This window comes from Lissotriton helveticus, chromosome 2_1 (genome assembly GCF_964261635.1).
Source record: "Lissotriton helveticus chromosome 2_1, aLisHel1.1, whole genome shotgun sequence".
In the NCBI taxonomy this organism is placed as follows: Eukaryota; Metazoa; Chordata; class Amphibia; order Caudata; family Salamandridae; genus Lissotriton; species Lissotriton helveticus.
In genome coordinates this window covers 1308948802-1308971762 of record NC_136059.1, presented here as the reverse complement: position 1 = coordinate 1308971762, position 22961 = coordinate 1308948802, and the positions used below count along the sequence as shown (strand labels likewise).

At 42.8% G+C, this 22961-nt stretch overlaps 1 protein-coding gene across 1 annotated transcript in view; it reads left to right on the top strand.

The window, feature by feature from the left end:
* The window catches only part of LOC144819726 (probetacellulin-like), a 247760-nt gene that overhangs the window by 98903 nt on the left and 125896 nt on the right, over positions 1-22961 (top strand). The window contains exon 2 of the mRNA XM_078677500.1: positions 17067-17165. Coding sequence (XP_078533626.1) covers positions 17067-17165 — 99 coding nt within the window. The remainder of the gene's footprint in view (positions 1-17066; positions 17166-22961) is intronic.

The following is a 22961-nucleotide window of genomic DNA, read 5'->3' as shown; positions in this document are numbered from 1 at the left end:
ATGCTTCTGGTCTGTATGCACAATGCAGCTTTTGTTTAATGTTCAAGGCTTCACAAATCAATTGCAACAATCTGTTTTAAAAATGTGTGCCACAATCACTTTCAATTGTGACTGGAAATCCATACCTAGGTATGATCTCTCTCAAAAGCAATTTTGCCACAGTAACTGAATCATTGTGACGGGTTGGGAAAGCTTCTACCCATCTTGAAAACAGACAGACAATCACCAAGACGTATCTTAATCTGTTATGGGTCGGCATGTCGATGAAATCCATTTGTAACCTAGTAAAAGGACCACCCTCCCGTCCTATGGTTCCCATGCTCACAACAGTTTTTCTGTTTGGATTAATTTGTTGGCAGGTCAAACATCTTTGGCAAAGTGATTCTGCAATAGTCCTAAATTTGGGGTTGAACCATGTCTGTCTAAATAGCCTGATCATAGAGTCTCTTCCTAAATGTCCTTGACCATGGTACATCCGTGCCATGTCAGCAATCATGCAATTTGGCATTACTGGTCTGCCATCTGTGTAAGTTCAAACCTCATCTTCTTCTCGCTGTCTACAACCTGCTTTTAGCCATGTATCTTTTTCTTCATCATCTGCCTCATCTTGGAGCTCCTTTACTCCTTGCCATGTCTCAACTACAGATGTTAGCATAAGTGAGTTCAAAACATGACTATTGTCTTTTTCCCGATTAATTGAAAAATTGTTTTTCGCGCAATATCTCGCAATCTAATCCACAAAAGAATTGCCTTTAGTAATATAGTCTTCGCCTTTTTTGTGAGCTGCACATTTCACAACAGCAATATTTTCTGGTAACTGAATGCCATCAATCTATCTCTTGATCAATTTTGTTTTTCTGATTGGTGTTCCCGCAGAAGTCAAATAACCTCTTTGAGACCAGAGCTGACCATAGTCATGGACTACGCCATAACCATACTGACTATCAGTCACTATGGTGATCTTTTTCCCTTTTGCTCTTTCACAAGCACGAATCAAAGCAATTAATTCTGCCACTTGAGCTGAACGAATTCCTTCCAGAGGGGCACCCTCAACGACTTCTGCAACTGTACAGACAGAATATGCTGCTCTCAGAATGCCCTCATCTGTTCTTAGACAGGAGCCATCAACAAAATAAACAAAATCTGATTCCGGCAAGGGTTCATCCTTTATGTCTTGCCTGGGTTTAGTGCAATAATCTAAAACATCCAAGCACTCATAATCAATGTCAGTTTCATTTTTGATTTCTGTAACGATTCCATCAGGCAACAATGTAGAAGGATTTAGATTCACACATCTTGCTATCGAGACATTATCTGATCCCAGAATAATCTTTTCATATTTTGTCAACCTGTTACTTGTCAAATGTTGAGTCTTGCTCCTGGTAAGGAGAATTTCAACTGAATGAGGTACATATACTTTTACAGGAAACCCCATTATGATTCCTTCACTCTGCTCAAGGCTTACACTTGTTGCAGCTACTGCTTTTAAGCAACCTGGCAATGCTTTTGCAACAGGATCAAGAACTGCTGAGAAGTATGCAATTGGCTTTCTCAGTTTTCCATGTCTCTGAATCAAAACTGATAATGCACAACCTTCCTTTTCACTACAATACAGCTCAAATTCTTTATCATAATCCGGCATTCCCAATGCTGGAGCTTCACACAGACTTCTTTTCAGCTGCTCAAAAGCCTCTAATTCAGATTTTGTCAGTGTAATTGGATCTTTTATGTCTGCTTTTGTCAGTCTCTGCAGTGGTTTCGCAATTACCGAAAATCCACTAATCCATTGACGACAATAACCTACCATTCCTAGAAACATTCTGACTTGTTTTTGTGTAGTTGGAGGTTGTATTGCTCGAATCATTTTAATTCTTTTAATTGTCACTTGTCTGATTCCCTTTGCAATTCTGTGACCAAGATATTTTACTTCTTGTTTGCAAAACTGTAATTTCGCAGGAGACGCTTTATGCGCCTCATCTGCCAAACGATTTAAAAGAGTAATGGTATCTGTTACACAATTCTCTCGTGTTTTTGCAGCCACAAGATCGTCAATGTACTGAACCAATGTTGACTTTCCAGGCAAATCTAAATCTTCCAAGGATTTCTTTAATAACTGATTAAAAATAGATGGACTCTCTGTATACCCTTGAGGAATACGACACCATGCTAATATGCGGTTCTGGAACCGGAACGCAAACATTTGCTGGCTGTCTGGATGCAATGGAACTGTAAAGAACACATTGCAAAGGTCAATGACAGTATACCTTTCTGCATCATGCGGAATCTGGTAAAGAATCACTGCTGGGTTTGGAACAACTGGGCAACATGGAACAACTATTTGATTAACTTTTCTCAGGTCCTGAACAATTCTGTAAGTTCCGTTTGGCTTTTTGATACCCATAATCGGTGAATTACATGGACTGCTTTCAATCTGTTTTAGAACACCTTGTTTTATGAATTTCTCAATTACCGGTATGACACCCTCAATGGTTTCAGCTTTCATTTTGTACTGAGGAATGTTTGGAAAATCTACTCCTTGTTTTACAGTAATTTTTACTGGGTCCACATGTTTCATTAAACCCATTTCATCCCTAGTTAAATCCCAAATTTTGAATTGACTGGGTCTTTTAATTCTTCAGGTAAATTGTTTTTGTCAAAAGCAGGAAATAGTTTATTTTCTTCTGCTTCAACCATTAACATTGTTAATTTGTAAAGGCCATCTTCTTCCAAAGTTTGAAGCTCAATGCCCTCCGGTGAGCAATATATTTTGCAATTCATTTTACACAAAATGTCCCTCCCTAACAGGTTTACAGGACTAGTGTTACAGACTACAAATCTGTGTTTGTCTTTGAAATTGCCAATCTCAATGTTAACTGGTTCTGTTAAATCTGTTTTAATCTGTTGATTTGCTACACCAACTACTTGGATTGACTCACCAGAGAGAGGAAGGTTTTCTATTTCCACTGATCTAACAGTAGAACGGGTAGCACCTGTGTCCACTAGAAAAGTGATTTCTACATCATTCAATTAACCCATTTTCAAATGGACCAGGCTGATCTACCTCAACAGTGGCTCCAAGCACACACTCTTCCTCCTCTCTCAGGCACCGTCATGAGTAATCTTCAGAATCACTCCCTTCATTTTCTTTTAACCAAAATTGTTGAGAAACATTTGACACATTCACTCTTTGTGGTCTGATTTCCTGTTCACCTCCACAGAATCCTGTTTCAGGACTGTATCTCTGTCCATTCACACAGTTAGGTAATGGTGCTTGTGGAATTTGGCTCTGTTGATTCACTACCTGTCGCTGTAGCTGTTGCTGCTGACTTATTTAATTTAACTGTTGCTGTAGCTGTTGCTGTTGATTTATCTCACTTGGCATCTGTGGATTTAATGATGTATTTTTAAAATTTCTGGGCGGATTCTTACACTCACGCTTCCAGTGTCCAATTTCGCCGCAATTAAAACAAGGGAGCTTCTGTTTGAGCTCTTCAATATTCACATTAAATTTTGGTTTATTAATAAAGTTTCCCTTAAATTTGCCTTGATTGTGTTGAACGTTTTTGTTTTCTAAGGTCGCTATTTGCTGTTCAGCTGCTTTCACTTGTGCCAACATTGCCTTTTCCTTAAGCTTCTTCTGTTTTACGTCTAGCTCATCACTGCAGTATTTTGCCTTCCTCAGTGAGTCACTGCCAAACTACAATTCCATTTCTGATCATGTCACCAATTTCAGGTCTCAGGTCATAAACAAATCTGTATATAAAATGGCTCATATCCCCTTCAGTTAACTTTTCATAGCCACTATATTGTTTAAATGCCAGCAATAACCTTTCATAAAATGAATGTACTGATTATTTTGGTTCCTGATTTGTTCTGTCAATTTTAACCCAATCAACTTCTTTTGGGGCAATTTTGTTTTTTAACCAGACAATTACTTTGTTATACAAATCCATGACATGTGGTGATGGAGCACCTGTTATTTTGCTTCGCTCGGGTTCTTCCTTGGGCCAACTTACAGAAATTTTACATTCTGTCCAAAGATCTGATGGGACAACAATGTCAAAGAATCCATCTAGATCAATCCACAGAACCTTTGAGACTTAGATGAATCGGTCTACCTGACGATACCATTCCACTGGCTTTTCTCTCAACCGAGGAAAATCATTTGTGAACAACAAAATGTCCTGTCTTGTCCAAGGGACATGAACATACCCTCCGCCAGCTATTTCTCTCATTGGGAATTCAGTAATTACTTCTCCTTTGTCTCTCCTATCTTGCTCTCTATTCTTTGTCCATCTCGCTCTCCATTTGCCTAATACACCCAATCTTTTTAGAAACACAATTAACTCTTTTACATGAGTTATTCTTCCTGAGGTGTTCAAGTTCTCAATGTCTTTTTCAGAAAAATCCACTCTGTAATGTTTTTGCAAATGTTTGTTTACTTAAATCAATTTTTAAATCAGCAGCCATTTCCTCTAATTGGTCATACTTGTTTTTTGCTTTCCATTGTATGCTTTTGCAAATAAACAACAAATCATCATCCTGATATATAATTTTAAATTGTCAGGTCCAATGGTGCCAATAGTCAATTCCTCCAAATCAGCTTTTAATTTTGCAACATCAAGTAATTTAAATTCAGGGGCTTGCGGGGACAATGAAGTTTGTGTGAAATTTATTTTATTCAAGCTCTTTTCTGGAGAATCCGATTCTGCAACAGATGGTGTCTGATCATTTGACAAACTTTGATTAAAAGTTAAATCTGGCATCAACGATCTCTCTCTGTGAATTTCTGTTAATTCTGAATACAAATTTTCAGCTACTTTCTGAATTTCCACATTTAATGGAACAGTCGGAGCTGAATGTCTATTTTCATTTTGATCAAAAACTGGTACAGCAGGACCGATTGTTACTGGTACTGTTACTACTTCCATGCCTTTAGTTAACTGCTGAATTAATTCTTCTTTTGCTCTTAAATATTTCAAAACATCCTGATTATTCTCAAGTCTCTCGGACCTATTTACATTCCTTGAGAATTCATTTCTCTGATCCGAAATCTCCGGATAATTTCTGTTCTCTCCAGATATCCTAGAATTATTTATTGTCCCATCCAAGGTCCACCGCCGCATTGTATAGTTGATTTCGAAATTCATTTCCAACTCCACCGCAGAGTGGTCTGACAAACCTACTGGCATATAAGATACAGACAGTATGTCTGAAAGGAAAGTTTGATCTATCAGGAAAAAATCAATTCTGGAGAATTGTTTGTATTTTTTGCTAAAAAAGGAATACTCTCTAAGATTACCTTGCTTAATTCTCCAGACATCCACTAAGACAAATTCTTTAATAATACTATTTAGTGCTGAGATGGATTTATTGGGAGGATTATATTTCACCTTCGAGGTGCGATCTAAATCTTGGTCAAACACTAAATTAAAATCTCCACCTAGTATAACTGGCACTGTATACTGTGTCAAATACTCTTGTAGCTTCTGAAGAAACACTGCGTTATCTTCGTTAGGGCCATAGTACACAGCGCAAAGAAAAGTGAAACCTCCAACAGACAGTACTGCTGCCAACCATCTTCCCGACTGATCCGTACCCCAACTGATCACCCTTACCCCTTTATATGACCGTACTATGATGGCTACACCCCTATTTGACCCTTTCTGATTAGAGCACAGGACTTCCTGGACCCAATTATATCTAGTAAAGATTTGCGCACACTCCTTCGACTCTAAATGTGTTTCCTGCAAAAGATATAAAGATGCTTCAGAATTCCTTAAAAACATGCATATTCTCTGCTCTTTTTTCCGGCTTCCCAATCCATTTACATTCCATGATAGGATTCTAGTACTCAATGCCATATATACATTGATAGAATAATGATATTTTAACTAATAATTGCATAGACTTGTAGTGATATTCCAAACCGTTACAACATAAAATTCTGGCATATGAGGACATTTTTTTATTTTTACTCCACCCCCCCCCTTGAACCCTCACCTTCCCCCACCCCCCCGAGGAACCCTCCCTTCACAATTGGCGTATCCAACGCCCTAGGGAGCTCCCAGCCCAAAGCACATCTAGTAAAAAATGTCCCCACCCATTTTAGTTCTATTTTCAATGCTTATACACCTTTACCTATACAACACCTATAGCTTGTGTCCCCTTCCCCTTTTTTATTTATTTTTATTTTTTATTTTTATTTGTTTATTTATTTACTTATTTTATTTTTTTTGCTTTCTAAATTCCTCTAGTTTTTTCCCTACTTCCCTTTATCACATTTCCCCTCCGTCTATCATTCCCCTCCCCCTCCGTCTATCATTCCCCTCCCGCCAAAAGATAATTGATTTTGAAATGAACTTATTACCCTACTACTTTCTCATCCTCACCAACAATTCATCTACCTCCTCTGGGTAATTACAATTATACATTCTGTTGTTCCACATGATCTCTAGTAGTGCGGGGAATTTCATTTGGACCTGTTCGCCCAGTGATCGGAGTTCAGACATCCTAGAACCCAACTCCCATTGCCTCTGCGCAGCCTTCCCCCCCCAAAATCTGATCTGATTTGATAGGGAATAGCACGGTAGTGTAAAGAAGAGCGTGCAAGAGATCTGCTAAGGATAAGTTCCTTAACCGCCTACGTTTGAAAATAAACCAGTATTTTCCTCGGATCCTTGCGGTCCGGATGCAGTCTGAAGGGGTCTCCGTGCACACGCTGTATCTCAGCTTCCAAATCTATATCAGGTCTGTCTTTTAGTACATCTTCGCGTAGCAGACGGCATACGAAACCCTTAATATCTTCCACTTCTGCGCCCTCTGGAATTTTCAGAATTCGTAGATTATTCCGTCTACTCTGCATTTCCAGCCGTTCCATGTCCATAACTAATTTACGATTTTGAACTTTAACAGCCTCAATATCCTTGGTGTTCTCCACTGATATTGCTGACAATGAGGCTACCTTTCCCTCTAACACACCTGTACGAGCAGCTATACCCTCAATTTTTGCCTCCAAAATGTCAAATCTATCATGGAGCCCTCTTTGGTAATTCTCCGATGTGGCAAATTTCTCCATCAAATCCTCCCTCAGTGAATTGAACAGTTGACCAAGCCTGTCCTCCTCCGCTCCTCCTGCCGCTAAATCTTTGACCTCTCTATTCAAACACAGATCACTTTGAGCTGTACTAATTGCATAACTAGTGGGGGGGCGGGGGGAACACATGAGGAAGTTATGTGAGACTCCAGGGAGGGGATTTGAGGGGTCAGTAGTACTGGCAATGCTGTAGACAGATCGGTTAGTGTGACCGGGGTTAAATTTTCCCCATCCACGGCTGAAGTTGGAGTTGAAGAGTTGGAAAGACTAGAAGAGATGGCCCTGTTCCCCTCTCCCCCCTCTCTCAGTGGGTCAGATGCAAATGGTGTCAGTGACATTGGTATGATTGGAGCAAGTATTCCTGGGATAACAGTTTGGGATACAGTAGTAGGTGCTACTCTCCTCTCTACTCCCCCCTCTAACACGGAATCTAAAGCTGGAGTAACTACCATGGCTAGGGTAGCCGGGGGGAAGGCTAAAACAACCGCTGCATCTGCTGTAACTGCTGTAACTGGAGGGGCAAGGGGAGTAGACGGAGCAGACGTATGGGACCGGAGGGATCTGAAAAAACCAATGTCTCTAGCTCCCCAATCTTAGAAATGTGAACTAAGTCCTGCTCTGGGTTACATACTGATCCCTTAGGGATTGTCTGGTTCTCCCCGCTCTCACAAGGTATACTTTCCAGCACAGAATACCTATTCTCCAGTGGCAAAAGGGACAAGGTAGATAATACAGGTGTAGGTAGGACGTTGGGGGGTTGCCTTCGTTTGGTCAACTTTAGTTTGATCAGCTACAACTGTTTTAGTTGTCTTTGTTTTTGTGTTGGCCTTGGTGTTATCCTTTGGTGCCAGCACCAGTGCTGGGTTTTTATATTGACACCTTTATCCGCTGACCCCCATCTTTAACTGCTTGCTCCATAATTTTGAAAAAGCTTTTAAGCGAGGGCGTACTTCTCTGAGCCTGAGACTGCTTACTACCCCTGACTGCCCCTATTTTTCTGGGACCCCCTCTCTTCTTCTGTTTAGGGGATATCGGTATTGGACCTCTCTTCTCACTTAAATCCCCTGACTCCCAAAGTCCCTGTTTCTTAAGTACCTGCTTGGACCTTAGCTGATACCTATTTTTAATCTCTCCCGAAAGTCCAACATTTCACCAGAAGCTACACTCTCCCAGGTTCAATGTAGCGATAGGGGCTACTGCTGTACTGGAGGGCAGGAGGACAGATTCAGTACCCACAGACAGACTTCCAGCTTCAGTATCGGCTTGACCTGACCCCACCGCTTCAGACAATATGGGCTTCAAACCCTCTACCTCCATGCAAGCCCCCCCCTCCTGGGACCTCTTACCGACAGTTGTTGCATTTTTCTCGAAGTCAGAAAGCCCCCGACACACTGGGCCTTTCACGCGCTGTATTAGCGCACCTCTTGACCGCTGCCAATGCCCAATGTAGAAGCCACAACTACCAAAGCCTCTGCCTCTGCCACTGCTCCAAGTGCGAGTCTCCTGCAGCCGGACACCTGATTTTACCGATTCCGCCGACTGTTCCGACTGTGACGGGCAGCTTGAATGGAGAACGCAGCGTCTTCCTCCCGAAGCTCTCCGCTGCTCGTATTCCTGTGTGAGCCGCGTCAGCATCTCCTGAACCGCGGCTACAGGGTCCTAGTGCCCCGGAGCGCCTCCACAGTACCTCACCAAACACCGAGGGAAAGAGAAAACCAAAGCGAGAGTTTACTCTCCAAGCCTGACACGAAAAAGGGGGAAAGTACTCATATTCTCACCGTTTAAGGTGTTAATATCCGTCTTCTAAACGGGAAAACGACCTCTCTGAAACCGCATTGTGCTATCTTGGGCGAGGAGCTCCGCAGCAGCCGTTAGCCTGCCGCCGCCATGTCCCCCATTCCGTCAGTCAGGATTTCTCGCGCGTTTAATTGAATATCAAAGAAAGTCTATCTGAATTATTTCGGTTTAACGTTGGGACAGCTTCAGAGCGAATTGTTTGGGATGCATCAAAATCCTTCTTAAGGGAGGTCTTTAAGTCACAAAAGGCTTCAATAATAAAATGTAAAAAAGAAATAGACATCCGCGATCTAGAAGAGATTAAAAATAAGGAACGGCAACTCCAACGGGCAGCATTAAATGACAGAGGTAAGATCCAGGTATTAGAAAAGGAACTGGGCGAGATACAGGCACGTTTTAAGGCTCGTACTGATAAAATCAACAGGGACAGGGACAGGGACAGGTGGGAGGTGAGCAAGCTTCGTAATTTCGAATATGGGGAAAAATGGGGCTCGCTCCTCGCATGGAAGGCCAGATCTGAGAGAAGCAGAAATAACATTATGTTGTTAATTCAGGAGGGAACCGGGTCAAAGTTAACAGAGGACTCCGAAATAAGGGATGAAGCAAGAGGGTTTATGGAGGAACTGTACAAAGAACAAGATGTGCCTAGTGAAGATGCATTGGAAAATTGGTGGATGGAGAAAGAACTGCCACAGTTGAGAGAATCTGATAAACTTTACCTAGTTACAGCTATAACGGAGGGAGAGGTGAGGACCCAACTGAAAAAAATGACTAGAAACAAAGCGGCAAGCCCGGATGGGCTGCCGACCGAAGCCTATAAGGATAACGTAGAGGAGGTAGTAGGCCCACTTGTTTCACTATTTAATAGGATTCTTATAGAGGGGGAATGTATTCCTGATACTTGGGCTGAGGCAACAATAACATTACTGGCAAAACCTAACAAGGATCCAAAAAGAAGAGCCTCATACAGGCCTATTTCGCTCCTTAATTCAGATTCCAAAATATATTCCGGCATCCTTTCGACTAGACTCGCAAAAGTAATTAAATCCATCATACACTCAGATCAGAGAGGTTTTATACCTGGACGTCAATTAAATGAACTAAGTTATCAGGTTATAGGGGCCATAGACTTTGCAACTAAGAACGGGCTTCCACTGGCTATCGTTGCGAACGACGCTGCAAAAGCTTTCGATCAAGTGAATTGGAGGTTTCTGTGGAAAACCATGGAAAAATTCGGATTTCTGAACATATTTATCAAGGGGATTGAGACTCTATATAGACGGCCTAGAGCTAAAGTTTTAGTTAACGGAAGCTTAACAGATTGGCTATATATTTCAAGAGGAGCAAGACAGGGCTGTCCCCTGTCACCTCTTCTTTTTGATATTTACATAGAGCCTTTTGTTTGTTCTATAAGATCCGACCTTAATATCTTACCATTTGTGTTGGGAAACCTGGAGCTTAAAACGGCACTTTATGCTGACGATCTTTTACTTTATACATCAAACCCAGATGAGGCTATCCCACGCTTAATAGAATTGGCCAAAGATTTTGGTACAGTTTCAGGGTACGGAATAAACCAAGATAAAACCAACATCATGTGTTGGAATTGCCCGTCCCCCATATTAGAGGCGAAAACAAAAATAAGGTATTTGGGGATTCATATTACTCAAACCTTGGATGAGGTAGTGAAGGCCAGTTGGAACACAGTATTAAAAGAAGTTAAGAAACTCTTGACTAGATGGAACGCTCTGCCTTTTAATATCAATGGCAGAGTGAATATGGTTAAGATGATTATTTTACCAAAGTTAACCTTCTTATTTAATTCAATTCCTCTGGGCTTTGATAAAAAAGATATAGCTAATCTCCAAGGTCGGATAGGTTCATTCATATGGGCTACTAAATCCCCTAGAATAGCATGGAGAAAATTGAGGAGGGGTTTGAAACTAGGAGGATTGGCCCTACCAGATTTACTCTTTTACTGTTATGCTTTTCAGTTTAAAAATTTTAGGCTCTTGGCATATAAATTGGATTTGTCATCCCATGGTAAACTTTTTCGAGCTATGCTCACAGACTTGCCACAAGGCTCAGATTTTTTTTGTTTAAATTTGGAGACCAAAAATTTTTCAAAAAGGTTCGTTTGAAGGTCCTGAAGACCGCGCTCGCTGTATGGCAGGCGATGCGAAGAATTTGATATTCCCTACTATCATCATTTGTCCCCCATTGGGATTCTCCAGGTACCCCAGAATGCGTAATGGATCGTTTAGCTATTCCATTGAAAGTAGCAGGTTTTTCGCAGTGGGGTGACCTGTGTAATCATGGAGAACTATTAAGCTGGGAATCTCTTCTCAACCTTACAGGAGGTGCCATTCCAAGGTTTAAGTTTTACCAGCTGTCCTCATGGTGGGAAGAGCAATGTGGGGGAAATAGAAAAGAGGTTGTAATGTTGGAGCATGTTAACAGGGGAGGGGGCTGGAAGGGTGAGATATCACACCGGTACACTATAATGTTATACGAGAAAGATAATTTGGGAGCAGAAATAATTAAACTCTGGGGAGACTTAATAACTGAGGACTCGGTGGAAATGGTAAAACTATGGACGGATTCTTTTGTTCTCTTACAGAATGTTATAAAGCCCTCTAATCTAAGGAGGAACCATTTTTATACAGCGTATAGGGCCTATTGGACTCCATTAAAGCTCTCAAAGATATCTGCAGATGAGTACCTATGTCCCAGATGTAAGGCAGTAGCAGCGGATGACAGGCATATGTTTGCGGAGTGTCCTGTCTTGGAAACTTACTGGGAGGAGGTTGCTAGTTTTTTAGAGCAGGTAACATTATTACCTGTTGAATGCAATACCAGATTAATACTTTTCGGCCTCCCTCAAGATTATGATATTGGAGATAATATTACACAATTGATTTTTTATGTTTTAGTCATTGCTAGAAGAGAAATATGCAGGGAGTGGAAGTCCGCCAGTCCTCCGAGATTTGCGGACTGCCTTAGAAACATCATGGTGGTGAGTGGTTTGGATCTGCTATGTGGCGGAGAGAAGGCAAGTAGGGTATGGTCTCCACTGATGGCATGGTCTGAGAGCTAATTCGGAACCGAGCCCGATGATTATGCCAGAGGTTTTTTTGGTCCTATCCTCCCTTAGGGCAAGAATCACCGCAAATGGGAGTGGGATGGCAAATGACCTACCTCTGGGCGATCTCCGTTGGCTTCTTGCAGACTCCAGGGCGGGAACAATTAAGTCTGAAGTGGTGGCCCGGAGAAAGCCTTTCTAGAGTCATGTTTCTGGTGGCATTATATGAGGACTCAAAAAAAAAAAATTATTTCTTGTCCCTACTCTTTCAGGTAATCTTAAAAATCTAGGTGAATTTTCATCAATTTCTCTGGGAGGTGCACTTGGAGAAGTTTCTGAAGAAATTCTCGGGGTAGACTGTGAATATGGTTGATAAGGTGGCGGTTTGCGTTTAGTTGAATACATTTCTTCTAAAACCGCATCATCTAATCCCTCATCAATATTATTTTTCTTTTGAGTATTCTTTTGACCTGGTGTTTCAGTAATCATTACTCTTACTGGGTATAAACCATCACACATGTCTGCTTTTCTCCAACGTCGTACCTTATCTTCATGTGTTTCCCTATTAATATCTAATTTTGGGCCTCTTGTTAAACCTCTTGTTTCTCGTTCAAGTTCAAACATTTCAATCTCCCATCCAACTAAAGCTTCAAATTGAGCTGGTCTAGGCTTTGGCACAAGAGCTGTCATTCTTTCTCTCAAATTTTTTAAAACTTTAATATTAAATGATCCATCATCCGGCCATGCTAATACACCATCATCTTTGGTATAATGCATCCAACTGTCAAACCAAAGGCAAGTATGATAACCATATTCACCTTCCATATAGGCTGCAGGTGTTTTGTACTTATGAAGTAACTTTCCACCTCGCGTTTCAATTTTCTTATCGGGGCTCAATATATTTTTAAATTTCTGAAACCATGTAGGCTTCTTTTCCTCTTTTCTGTACCAATAACTCATGTTTTTATTTCAGTTTTGCCTATTTAAAACAATCATAAGTGTTTCCTTGTTCCATACAACCAACCAATCCGTGCGCGAAACTCACCAACAAGCCAATCAGGTTAAGCTACGTCACTACCTTGCTCAACCAATAGAATTGCTGCTTTCTGGAAAAGTCAATCAGCTAACAGCTCGTCAGAATCACGTGAGCCAATCAGTGCGCTAGCTGTGACGTATGCTAGCCAATCACAGCGCAAACCCTGTGACATACACAGCCGCTGCAGCTTCTCGTCTCTCACTCTAGGAGCTTACCCCTCCTTCAGAAAATATTTTCACAGCGCCATTTTAAGAACCCTTTTTCAATGAATTTCAATTAATAACAACAGAAAAACAAACCATTTGTCTGTTTCGCTAAAATAAAGTGATCGTTTTTACAATCATTGAAGTATTCTTTCACATGGAATAGACGACGCTACTCTCACAGAATATTCTCATTCGTTGATAGAGTAACCTTACCCTACCCTTCTAACAGGTAATAATGAAACGCGTTTCACTCCGAACGCACATTTAATGCTATTTTGAAGTTTTAACTCGATCAATATTACAACATTTTCGCACATTCAAACGAAACGAAACCCTAACCACACATACATAAAATCTTCGGTAGGACTTTAACCTGCCAATAGAAAGCCACTTTTGCCAGTAAGATAGACGACGCTACTTTACCTTTCATTCAAGCTTGGATAAATCTACTACTCTTTTCACAGTGAGTTTTAAAACGGTCTCCAAGTCCTTATACTCAAAAGCTATAATTTCATAGATAATTCTTACTATACATTTAACCTAACACACCTAAAATCCCTAAACTTGTGTTGTACGTCCGCAACACTAGCGATATGTCAATACCGCCGTTTTGAAACAGAACAAATGCAGTGTGTGACTTCACCTTGTCACACTACTCTTTTGCCGGCAAACAAACCAGGAATTTTCACACTGCTGGAAAAAAACCTTTTCAACAACGTGTAACAAGTGAACAAACTCAAAATATGTTAAACATCGATCCTATGTAACTACCATGTAGCATGTCAGTTACCATAGTAACCGTAACTCTGCTACCAGAGAATTGATCCAGCGCCCCTATAGAAATTTTGTCTCAATCAACACTACCCAACACCGTAATACTCACCATTAATCATAAACTCACAAGGCCCATGAAATACCGAGACAAATATTGGGCAACTGAATCATGTGACCTAATTAATCAGAAAACTATATACACATTTATATACAACTGCAGAATATCTTCATAACCATGGTTTAATTAAGTCACTAGGTGATAGATCTAACTGATGATAACTTGAAGATAAATAACAAGTCCAGCTTGTTTATTTAAAATCTATTTTATTTTTGAAAGGTAATGCATTTAATAAGTAACTTTTATTAGCAAATTAGCAGTTTCGTAGCATTTTATTAATGAAAGGCATAACGGACTGACATTTCAAATTTCATTCAGACTATATGAATATTAATCAAAATTGGTTCTCATTCCCTATATCTATTACCCTAGCTAACTCACTTCCTTTTAAAGGGAAAATGCAAAGTTAAAATAAAATCAATGAACCCTATTATTCTTACGTGAGCAAATAGTCCGACAGCATCTCTAGTCCTGGAAAATGAGCAGCACCCTCCTGCCAAGGGGCTAAGTTTTTATACCTTTCTGACTAACTAATCTAAGCTAAATGTATTTCTTTCTCAGTCATTCAGTGTTTTGATTGGCTGACAACCATCAGTTCATATGAAATCATATTTTTTTCAATCCAAAATCGTGCCTTTCTAAAGCATCATTGTCCATTCTCTGCAGGCGACATTAGCTTCCGGGGGTTTGCAACATCTTATTAAATAACAGTTCGCTGCTTCCTCAGCTTGGCTGGTCTGCCGTTTCCTGTCCTTGGAAATTATCTAACCCGAAGCACATCTTGCACAGTTCCATTTATTAATTTTCAAATGAATTGTCTTTGTGGTAAAACTTTCCACTTTTGCTATGCTCGGCTCAGCAGGACAGGATTCCAAAAACGCCCAATCAATACCGCTAGGCCTTAGGCCTTTTTCTTGAGCTAGTATTCAAACAAACGCAAAACATTAATTAATTTGAGAAATGAAAATCATTCTGTTACCCACCCACCATTACTGATGTTAACCCATTAGTTTATCTAGCTGTAAGCACAAAAGCAATGACACGACTTAAACAAAAGCACATGCTATTAATTATGCCGCCGCGTTTAATGTTGACAAGAACAGTAAACAAGGTTAATTATTTTTCACAAACGTGCAGATGCAACAAAGAGTACATGTTTTTAGACCCGCGTGTCATGAATGGATTTTATTCTAGGTTGATTAATACATTACATGCAACAAACTATTAATACAATTAATTTATTATGGAAGTTTAACTTTACGAGTTGAAATATAATTCATTTCTGAAACTCGCTCCATCACAAGTCTCACACAACTGCAGTAGATCTGTATGAAATCTTTGTGGTCGCGGGGAAAAGATCGGGTGCAAAAACATTCATGGTTTTACCAAAAGCTGTAGGAGGTTGGGCTGTAACTGATTTCTTTTTATACTATTATGCTTGCATGCTCCAGCAAATGAATATCCTACTTACTGGGGTAGGGCCTTCAGACCCAGCCGCACAACCTTCAATGTACAGTTTGTTGCTAGGTACTGAAGTAAGAAATCAACTTTTTCTTAATATGGACTGGAATTATTACAAACGCACAAGGTTCAAGGTGGTTACGGCCGCCTATAAAGTGTGGAAGGCTATCAAAAAACTATATAAAATTGAAAAGGTCTCTAGGTATACTCCATTGACTGCCCCGATTTTTTTTTTTTTTCCCCAGTGTCTTCTGGGATCGTGTAGTGGTTTAGCTGGCGATTGAAAGGCTTAATCACTCTGGGTGACTTGTATAGAGCGGGCGGGTTAAAATCATTTGGTCAGCTTAAAGAACAATATCAACTTCCAACTTCGCATTCTTTTAAATATCTGCAAATACGCGACTATCTGTTGAAAGCTCGCCCGTGCATACAACCTAATCCTCTTATTGAAGCCAATAAGAAAGCAACTCGGATAGGGGTACTTTATAATTTAATGCTGGATGCCTTGCCTAATTATTTAGAAATACATGTTAGTAAATGGGAGAATAGATTAGGACGCCAAGGGATCTTGCTTGAGAATTCAATTGATTTAGCTGGACGAGTGCTTATGTCTGCCAACTTGGTCGCCCAACACTATAAGACTTTATTCTATTTGTACCATACGCCAGACAAAATTTCAAAGTGGGGCGGTGATCCGGATGGGAAATGCTTCAGGTGCGGTGTTCTGCAGGCGGATGTGATGCATATTTTCGCTACTTGTGTGGAACTGAGGAATCTATTCGGGCACGTGAATCCGTTCTTATCTGAGATTCTGGGTATTCTTTCCAGCTATCACTTATGCAGATCCTACTGGGTATAGATATGGGGGTTGGTGCGGTTCCGGCCTCCAATAATATTGTTTATTTGGTATTTGTAGCTACGGCTGTACTTAGGTTATGTATAGCCTCGTGTTGGTTACAAAGAGATGCTCCTTCATTTGAAGCATGGCAGACGAGGTTTCTGTTAATGTTTAACACTGAATACAGCCTGTATGCTCTGAAAGGGAGGCGGAAAAGGATACTGGGGCATCAAATCTGGGGCTTGGTCAGTACATACATGGAAGCAGATGGCTGATTATCCCTGACTCTCTCTGTACCTTTACATATTTCCCTCGTATGTACCGCTATGATGTATGAGATTTTGGATGTGTAAAATTGTATATTTTATGGTATAGTGGAACTTTGTTATGTTAATAACTTCTGATTAATTTTTCAGTACTTTTTAGTACTTTATCATCCGCTCCGTTCTTGCAATTTCTTGATGTGAAGTTTTATTGTTTTCTATTGTTGTGCTCATGTACTTCTCCTCAATAAAAAAAAACAAAAAAATAAAATAAAAAAAACAATGCAGCCCGAGGCTGTAATCCTTTATCGAGCATGACAATATAGCCACTTTCTAGGTAAAAAGAAACTCTCATTATATAAGAACATCATTTTTTTCTCTTATTTTCTTTCAAGGGCTCATGTTTCTAAGATGCATCGGTGCAGACTGGAATTCGACAGCCAAGAATGAACTTAAGGAGGCGCTCTGTGGTGACGCAAAAGAGAACTGCACAGGTAATAAAAAATGAGAATATTTAAAAATTACACTATATGCAAATGTTCATATCCGTGTTTGTGAAGTCGCTAGAAGACCGAAAAAATAATCCACAATAGTCTGAAGAGTATCCAGGTAAATTAGTGGACATTGGAACCGGCACATTGTTTAGAGTAAATGTCCAAAGACATCACCACCTTCTCTCATTTATCATTCACGTTTGGAAAACAAGCTTCCCACTTATATAAATGTGTGTATCTACTGCCATTCGCCTGGCTCCATTCACAGCCTGCGTCGTAGGATGGCAATGCCAAGGGGACACCTCTGCCTTATGGCAGATAATGAAAAATTTCCTAGCTATCGTAACGGAAAGTTTCAATTCTATTATGGACTCGGAGGCGAGGATTATGCTATTCTTTCTTCACTTTATTGAATAGCAGCCATTTGTAGTCCAGCAAATAAAAAAACACTTCCCATGAACCATAGGAAGTAAACAGACAAAACAATAGAGAGTTCATGGCAAGAGTGTCCCATCCTCTGTACCCATCACAGGCTCCCAAGGCACTGGTAGTCCATTGTCCCTGTCAATTCCTCCTCTTTCGTCGCTCGGTCAGCCACACCAGACACTTCAAGAATCCTGCTTGTTGGACTCTCCTGCAAGGATCAAATGCATAACATCTTTTATAAAGCAAAATGATGCCTTGGACTCAGTTAGCACAATATTACTTCTAGAATGGGACCACTTAATTATCTCATCCTATACCCAATATATTGTATTTAGGTCAATCAAATTCGTACATTTCATTTCCTCAGGTAACCCAACCCTATATAGAGAACAGCAAACGCTTTTCTTATGTGTCCGATTTTCAATTTAATTGAAACACAACCTAGAATTAGACTTCTTATTCTTTTGAGTCACATTTAGACAAACAAATATATATATATACACACATCACTTTTTACACATATACATATACAATATATACAAACAATGATAAACTGGTATTGCGATATATTCTGAAAGCCCAATTTTTTTACACAGGATGCTTGCTCCCAGTACTGCCTCAGCATTCCTTAGACAGTAAGCTCCTCCAGACCTATTTACAAAGAGTATACCAGATCGTTTTTTAATTTTTGGATCTGTTCAGTGTCCTTTTTACTCCTTGTGAAACCAATTATTTCATTTATAGTTTTCAATATTTTGGCTGGGGTCTTCTCTCAAACAAAGGTGTCGACGCGTTTCAGCCCTCTTACTATGGGCCTCATCAGGACTTGGGCTAATGCAATAGTCCGTACTATTCAGGCTTCCCTGAGCTTCCCAGAAGTTGTTCATGTGGGTGGTTGCCCTTTAAAAGTATCCGGAGTCCCAGCGTTTCTAGGGACTTTCCGTGTATAGTCTTCTGTTCAAACTAGCTTCTCTTAGCGCGGGGCGGCTTTCACTGTCTCTCTTTCCTCCCGACAGAAATTCTAATGACCGGATCTGCATAACATCACCTCGGAGTCCTTAATAGAATTGAAACGTTCCGTTACAATAGCTAGGAAATGTCAGGACCGGAGGCGAGGATTATGCTCGTTTAAAGCTTGCTCACCACCAAGTGAGCCATATCAATCACTGGGTTGAAGTAACACCTAAAAACGTTTAAATGTAGAGTCTGAAGACCAATCTGCTGCGTTCAGAATGTGTTCCAGAGGTGCTCCCAGGGTAAATGCTTTGGAGGCCCTCACTCCTCTAGTAGAATGCGCTCCAAATACACGCAAGCCTACATCGGCTTTGTGCATCACCCACCTTACCAAACAAACAATCGTGGGGAAGGACACAGCCTTATGAGGCTTCTTAAATTAAATGAGCAATTGGCGTTTCCCAGGAGGACAAAACTCCTCCGACATCTCCTCAGATGCCTTGAGGCAAGAAGCCACACACAGTTTAGGGGAATCCGGAAGCGCGGGATAAGAAATGGATTTCGTCCCACATTTGGTGCGTCTACAGATAGTAAAAGTAACTCCCGTAGGGGGAAAAAATCCTACCCGAGACCTCCAGGGCCCTAACATCTGAGACCCTTCTGCAAGAGACTAGACAAAGCAGCATGGACATTTCGCAGAAAGCTCCTTCCTAGAAGGGAATCTATTAGGTTGCTAGGAGAGCAGCAAGTTCAAAACCCTGTTGACATCCCATAATTGGGAATAACTAGGTTCAGGAGGCAACGAGGGACAAATGCCACGGAGCAAGCGACATACTAAGGTATGCTCCCCGACCGGAGAGCCATCTACCATGGCATGCCCATAGCGGAGCAAAAGGTATTGATGGTCTGATGCGCCAAACCCCCTTCTGCTAGAGAGGCCAAGAAGTTCAAGATGGAAGCCACATCCGCTGCCACGGGATCGATACTCTGCCGATACTCTGACGCAAACGCCAACTACACCACTGTCTCCAGGAGGGCCGGTATCTTTTTGACGGTACTGTCAGCCCAGGCTCTGGCCATTAACGCCACAGCCCGTTCCGAAAGTCCCGGGACTGCCCATCGTCCCCTGTAATCGTCCATGCCATTAGGGTCAGAGACCCCTGCTCGATAAGAGGATGAGGATTTCCTGTCCGATCGAGGAGAAGAGTTAGAAATGGGGGGAGTGGGATTGGAAAATCCCAAGAAAGTTCCAGTAGAACCGGAAACCAGGAATGCGATCTCCAAATCAGAAAGATGAGCACCACGTCCGCCAGTTGACGCTGCACCTGAGCTGTGACCCGCGTGATCATGGCAAATGGGGGAAAGGCATAGCCCATTTCCTCCCTCCAATTCTGTAGAAACGCGTCCGACCTTTCCGCAAGGGGATCCGGCCTCCAGCTGAAGAACCGGGGAAGCTGGTGATCCAGGCGGGAAGCAAAAAGGGGGACCCCAGAGGCTTTGGAGGTCCACGAACACCCCCGGATGAAGCTTCCAGAGACTCACGTCGTGGAAACATCGAGACTGGAAGTCTGCTACTTAGTTGTCCTGGCCCTGAAGGTATTCCGCCGTAACCGAGACCTGATGATCTAGGCAGTACTGCCAAACCTTTGCTGCACGGTCCGAGAGTGCTTTGGAGCACGTGCCCCCTAGATGGTTAATGTACCGGACTGCCAACACACTATCCATCTTGAAAAGGGCGCAGGACTGGATCGAGTCCTCGGTCCAGCACTGGATTACGAATGAGCCCGCCAAAAGCTTCAGACAATTGATGTGCAACTTCTGCTCTGACGGAGACCACACACCTCCGTGGTGAAGTTGCCACACCTCGCGCCCCAGCCTGACCTGCTCACGTCGGACTCTATAACAATATCTGGCATGGAACCGAAAATGGCTCGTCCATTCCAGGCCTCTATGTGCAAGAGCCACCATTGGAGTTCCTCCTTGGCGTCCGCTGAGAGAGTCAGTTTGTGAGAATAAGAAAGGCCTTTGCACAAGTGTGGAGCCTTGAAACGTTGGAGGGCTCTGTAATGGAGAGGGCCCAGAAAAATTGCCTGAATGGAGGCCGACAGAAGGCTGATAATGTGAGCTAGCTGTCTGAGAGATATTTGCAACTGGGATAAAGACCTCTGATTCTCGTGACACATTTTTGTCATCTTGCGAGAGGGAATGCTGAGGGTGGACTCCATGGAGTCTATTGTAAAGCAGAGAAAAAGAATGGTATGAGACAGGACCATGGTAGACTTGGCCTCGTTGATCACAAACCCGAGGCCCTGAAGGTGACAGGAGAGCATCCTGGGATCCTGAGCCATCAAAAGAATGTCGTCTAGGTAGACGATGAATCTCATGCCTGATGCTCGCAGGCGCTCCATCACCAGCCGAAGGACCTTGGTGAAGCACCAAGGGGCGGAGGACAGGCCGAAGGGCAGAGTGGTGAATTCATACGTTTTTTTCCCTTCAGAGAAACTGTAGAAAGCGCTGATGTGGCGGGAAGATAGGGATCGTCAAGGTAAGCGTCTTTGAGGTCGAGATGCGCCATCTAGTCGTTGGGGTGAAGAACATTGCGAGGAAGATGGATGCCCTCCATCTTGAAGTGGCAATAGACCAACCACTTGTTGAACTCGCGCAGGTTTATAACCGGGCGTTTTTCACCCGTCCACTCAAAGGAGGTTGCTGAGGAAACCATTGGGGTGAGGCATGGTTCCTGCAATAGCCCCTTTGTCTAGCAGAGATTGGACCTCCTGATCGACCAGAGCAGAGTCTGCCTCGGAAAAAAAAAGCGGACGGGGGGCCACAGGCTGTGAAGGAGCCCCGAGAAACTCTGTGGAAACCCTGCACCGTCTGTAAGACCCAGGTGTCCCCGGTGATGGAAGTCCAGGTTGGGAAAAAACGCGCCAGATGGCCCCCCACCTTTAGAAGGGAAGAAGGGAGAACACTCACCGGAAGAACTGGAGATGCCACCACCTCTGCCTCCTCTGTTTTTGTCTTGCCGGCCTCGGGTGGGGTAAAAGTTGCCAAAGCGGGCCTGGTCTTGGTATTGCCCGTTACCTGAGCCTTGTCTCCTGTGCTAATTGGGACGGCCGGACAAGTGGCCCCTTCCTCGTCCAGCCCCTCTGAGAACCCGAGGGTGAAACACTTTCCTGATGGAGGACTGCGCCCGGTCCAGGGACATAAAGGTATTGATGAACTGCCCCAATTCCTTTATAAAAGGTTCGCCAAAGAGACCACCCTGCGCCACAGGGCCTGCCTCTGAATCGGCTAGGTACCCCAACTTTGGGTCTACCTTGATCAGGAGGGACCTGCCCCTTTCTTCGGATATGGCACAGTTGGTGTTCCCATGAAACATCACCACTCGCTGAGACCACGAGGAAAGATGTTCAGGAGATATGAGCGAACCTGACGTTTTGGCCTCTTCCGCCATGTCCAGGATTTTGGTAACGGGGCCCAGGATATCAAGGAGTCTGTCCTGGCACGCCCGCCAGGACCTGTCGATGCCCTTCTTAGGATCCTTGATGAATTTCTGAATGATGGTGGCCATTCTCTGGTCAATGTCTGGCGTGGCGGCCACCTTCTCCTGCAGGAAGGGGAAAGGACATTCTGCCCTAAGAGTCGCAGGTTCAAGCGGGCGGTGGATCCGACTGGCCACATATTGGGCAACCTTGTCCGAGGGGGCCCAGTCGGAGGAACGCGGATGTAAATGTAAATGTAAATGTAAATGTACAGGAATTTATATAGCGCAAATCACCAAGCGGTTTCTAAGCGCTTGCTTAGGGAACCCGTCCTGGTATTCCCCTGTGAGATAACCCTGGCAGGGTATCCGCAAGGTGAAAGCCAGGCATCCCGCCGCGAGGGGCCGTTGTGGAGATTAAGCAAGCTATTGCCCAGAGTCGCAGAGTGTGAACCCGTGAATCGAGTAGGCACCGGAGTGAGAATTGTCGAGTCCATGGACATTTTGGGACTCAAGACCCCAGCGAGCCGGGAATTGAACCCTGGTCCCGGGCTGACCTCTGCTTCCAGGTCTGCCTCCTCTAACCAGTGAGCCACACTTCTCCACGAATATCATCCCTGTCCAACATATCCGCACAGAGATTCTGACCGTCTGAGGAAGGGTCTGGGCGAGAAGGGAGCCAAGGAAGAGATGGGCCGGCTGAGACCTCATCATCCCCTTGGACATCATTCTCCGTGGAAACAGGGGCCACCGGAGGGGTAGCGGAAGGGGTCGGTTGTGGGGCAGTGCTGGCTAGAAATGCCTGCTTAAGGCGGTCGAAGACATCGCTGTCCGGGCCAGGAGACTTGGAGCGCTTCACTGGGGGCTGCGGATCTGCAACGGGACACTGGAAGGGGGCGGTAGATAAACCCTGAGAGGCCTTGGCCAGCGGA